At 49.3% G+C, this 3,078-nt stretch overlaps 1 protein-coding gene across 1 annotated transcript in view; it reads left to right on the top strand.

The window, feature by feature from the left end:
• The first annotated feature begins 549 nt into the window (after positions 1–549).
• A2ml1 (alpha-2-macroglobulin like 1) overlaps positions 550–3,078 on the top strand; it is a 43,069-nt gene continuing 40,540 nt past the window's right edge. Inside the window, exons 1-4 of the mRNA XM_026788248.1 lie at positions 550–605; positions 1,087–1,270; positions 1,608–1,770; positions 2,244–2,296. Of these exons, the coding sequence (XP_026644049.1) occupies positions 568–605; positions 1,087–1,270; positions 1,608–1,770; positions 2,244–2,296 (438 nt within the window). The 5' untranslated portion in view covers positions 550–567. The remainder of the gene's footprint in view (positions 606–1,086; positions 1,271–1,607; positions 1,771–2,243; positions 2,297–3,078) is intronic.

Here is a 3,078-nt window from a genome sequence, read left to right as displayed (position 1 = left end):
AGCTCTCCCCTCTTCCCTTTTGGGACTGGGTCTCACGTAGCCCAAGCTGACTTCGAGCTCACAGCTCACCCGAGGTTGCCCCTAAATCCCCAACCCTCCTGCCTGTCACTCAGAGTCTGGGTTTTCTGGCACCAGCTACCACATAGAGCCACACTGGCTGCCCTGCGCTGATACTGCAGGACTCTGTGTGCCCAATGTACTTAGCAGAATGATGAAGAAGCAAGGAGATCAAAGGGGACTGTGAATTGGGAATGAACCCAGAAATTAAAGGAGGAGCCCAGCATGTGTTCTGCAGCCTCACTTCTAGGAATACTCAGCCTCACCCAGAGCCAGTGTTGAGGACTGGCTGGACCAGTATGAGTGTTCTAGAAAGGGAACAGCGGCCCTGCCCTGCTCTGCCTCCCCAGCCTGAGGCATAATTGCTGATTGGCCAGTGTCCAGTCTTGTTGCACTCCCCAGCCAGGTGCTCAGGATTTAAGTGGGAGAACATCAGGAGCAGAACTCCTGGTTCCTGATCCTGGAGAATCCGGCTCAGCCACCAAGATGCCGGCTCCACTTCTCCTGGGAATGCTGGCCCTATTGTCTGTGGCAGCAGGCCTCTCTCCGTGAGTTAATTGGGCCCAATGGCTTTGGGGGGGGGGGGGCTCTGTCTTTCTCAAGCTTAAATGTGGCCAAGCGAAGACACACCCAGGGTTTCCTTTGCTTTCTGTCTCCTCTCTTTCCCTTATTCCTTTCCTAGAATGAAAAGCTGAAACACCAAACTTGAGCTTAACCACAGCAACGACACGATAACTGAAAATGCGTAGGCTTTTATGTATCCTCTTCTCCGTGACAGGCCGAACCTTGTCCTTGATACTCCAGCCTGCCTTGGGCTTCCAGGGGTGGTCGCTGGGGATGTGGGGAGGTTTAGGGCAGGACACTGAGACCTGTGCTGTGTGTCTCTTTCTCCTTTATTATAAAACATAAGGTTCGTGAAGGCAGGGGCTTGCTCTGCTTGACTTCCTGCTGGATGCTTCTGAAGCACGGGATTAGCTTTTGATTGAAGAATGAATCATAACTGCTCTGAAATTCTTTCTTTTCCATCAGCACAAAGTACTTGGTAACAATACCAGCCCAGCTCGCCTTCCCCTCCACTCAGAAGGTTTGTTTGGATCTGAGCCCTGGGAGCTGTGATGTCAAATTCACTATTACCCTGGAGACCAAGGACAAGACACAGAAGTTGCTAGAACATTCTGGATCGAAGAAGAACTTCTACTGTGTCTCATTCTCAGTAAGTGCTGACCAAGCCTTTAAATTAACCCCTCGGTTTCCAGGGCTCCTCCGAGGCTGCTCACTGTAGTCTGACTTCAAGTATGGTTTCTGCGACGGGTCTTTGGCTGGGTTTCTTGTCTGGTCTCTGTTAAACTTGAGTTCCAGGTGCCAGCTTACCCACAATTCTCTTGCCCTCACATCCCTTTCAGTTTATCCCTAGCCTCTGACGACACTGCTTCTCTTCTTCAGTGCTGTCTTAAGCCTTCCCTACCCCCGTGTGACTGAATTCTCTCCATCTCTTCTCCCACGGCTGGCTTGAGACTATTGATTACCCCAGAGTTCTCCTCTCCTGCCAGGTCCCCCCACCTACTGGTGGCAAGGAAGAAGTGGCCACAGTTCGAGTATCTGGAGTTGGAAAGAACCTCAACTTTGAAGAGCAGAAAAAGGTCCTGATTCAGAGGCAAGGGAGCGGCACGTTTGTGCAGACGGACAAACCTGTCTACACTCCAGGCCAGCGAGGTAAGGCATGCGTGTCTAGGGACAGACAAGGCCGGGGAAACGACGTGCATCATGATGGAGATTTGTGAATTGGATAGCGGACTTAAGGGACAAGGAGGGAGAGGACAGGCAAGTCTAGCGATGAAGTGTGTCTGGCCTGATTGTGAGTCTGAACTCTAGCAAGAGCGTGGGTGGAGTTGCTGGTGCTTCTGTGTGTCTAAAATAAAGGTACAGGATGTCCCAGAGGGTGGTGTGTTAATGCTTCTTATGGGTAAGAAAGTGTCCAGTGTTTGGCTTAAACTTCTGTTCTTCTGCTCACTTTCATTTTGTGGGGGCATTCCACTCTGAGGTCTCACACTCAGGAGCCCTGAAGAGAAGCTAAAAACCATGCAGTCTTCACCTATCTCTCACATTGAAAAGCAAAACACCTTTCTCTCTCCTCAACCTACTGGGGTTTTCCTGACTCTTTGCTAACTGTGCCCATTTCTTTCTAGTCTTGTTCAGAATTGTCACCTTGAACAGCAACTTCATTCCAGTGAACGACAAGGTAAGGATTTAGCTGGAGAGGGACAGGGTCTCCATCACCAAGAATGAGGAAGAGGAAGAGATGCGGGGCTGTGGGCTGTAGAACACATCCAGGAAGGAATCTTGTCCTCGGGTACCAGCTCACAGATGCCCATCCCTGTCTGTGTGGGAAACTGCAAAGGTTTCAGCCTTACATTCACAATTCTGTTAGTGTAACATTCCTAGAGATAGCTGCATTTGCATATATATACTTTTCATACCAGGGTGTGGTGCATACCTTTAATCCCAGCACTTGGGAGGAAGAGGCAGGTGGATATCTGTGAATTTGAGACCAACCTGGTCTATAGAGTGAGTTCTAGGACAGCCAAGGCTATAGAGAAAAACAAAACAAAACAAGCTTTTCAGGTTAGAGACATAGCTCAGTGGTTAAAAGATATTGTTGCTCTTCCAGAGGACCGGGTTCAATTCCCAGCACCTACTTGACTGCTCACAACCATCTGTGACTTCAGTCCCAGGGATTTTGACACACTTCTGATCTCAGCAGGCATACATGTGATGTGCATGCATACATGCAGGCAAAATGTTCATACACACAAGACAAATAAATCTAAAGGAGGAGAACTGAAAGACTCTTCTTCAGGGGTGGTACCAAATGGCTTTGCAGTTCAGATATTAAGACAGTGGGACTGGTGATGTAGTTCAGTGGTTGAACCTTTGGGTTCTGTCCCCAGCATGCACATATACACACACATACACACACACACACACACACACACACACACACACACACACACACACACACAC

The sequence above is a fragment of the Microtus ochrogaster genome, unplaced genomic scaffold (genome assembly GCF_000317375.1).
Source record: "Microtus ochrogaster isolate Prairie Vole_2 unplaced genomic scaffold, MicOch1.0 UNK1, whole genome shotgun sequence".
NCBI classification, from domain to species: domain Eukaryota; kingdom Metazoa; phylum Chordata; class Mammalia; order Rodentia; family Cricetidae; genus Microtus; species Microtus ochrogaster.
Note: the sequence above shows the minus strand (reverse complement) of the source record. Positions and strands in the feature narration are given on the sequence as shown.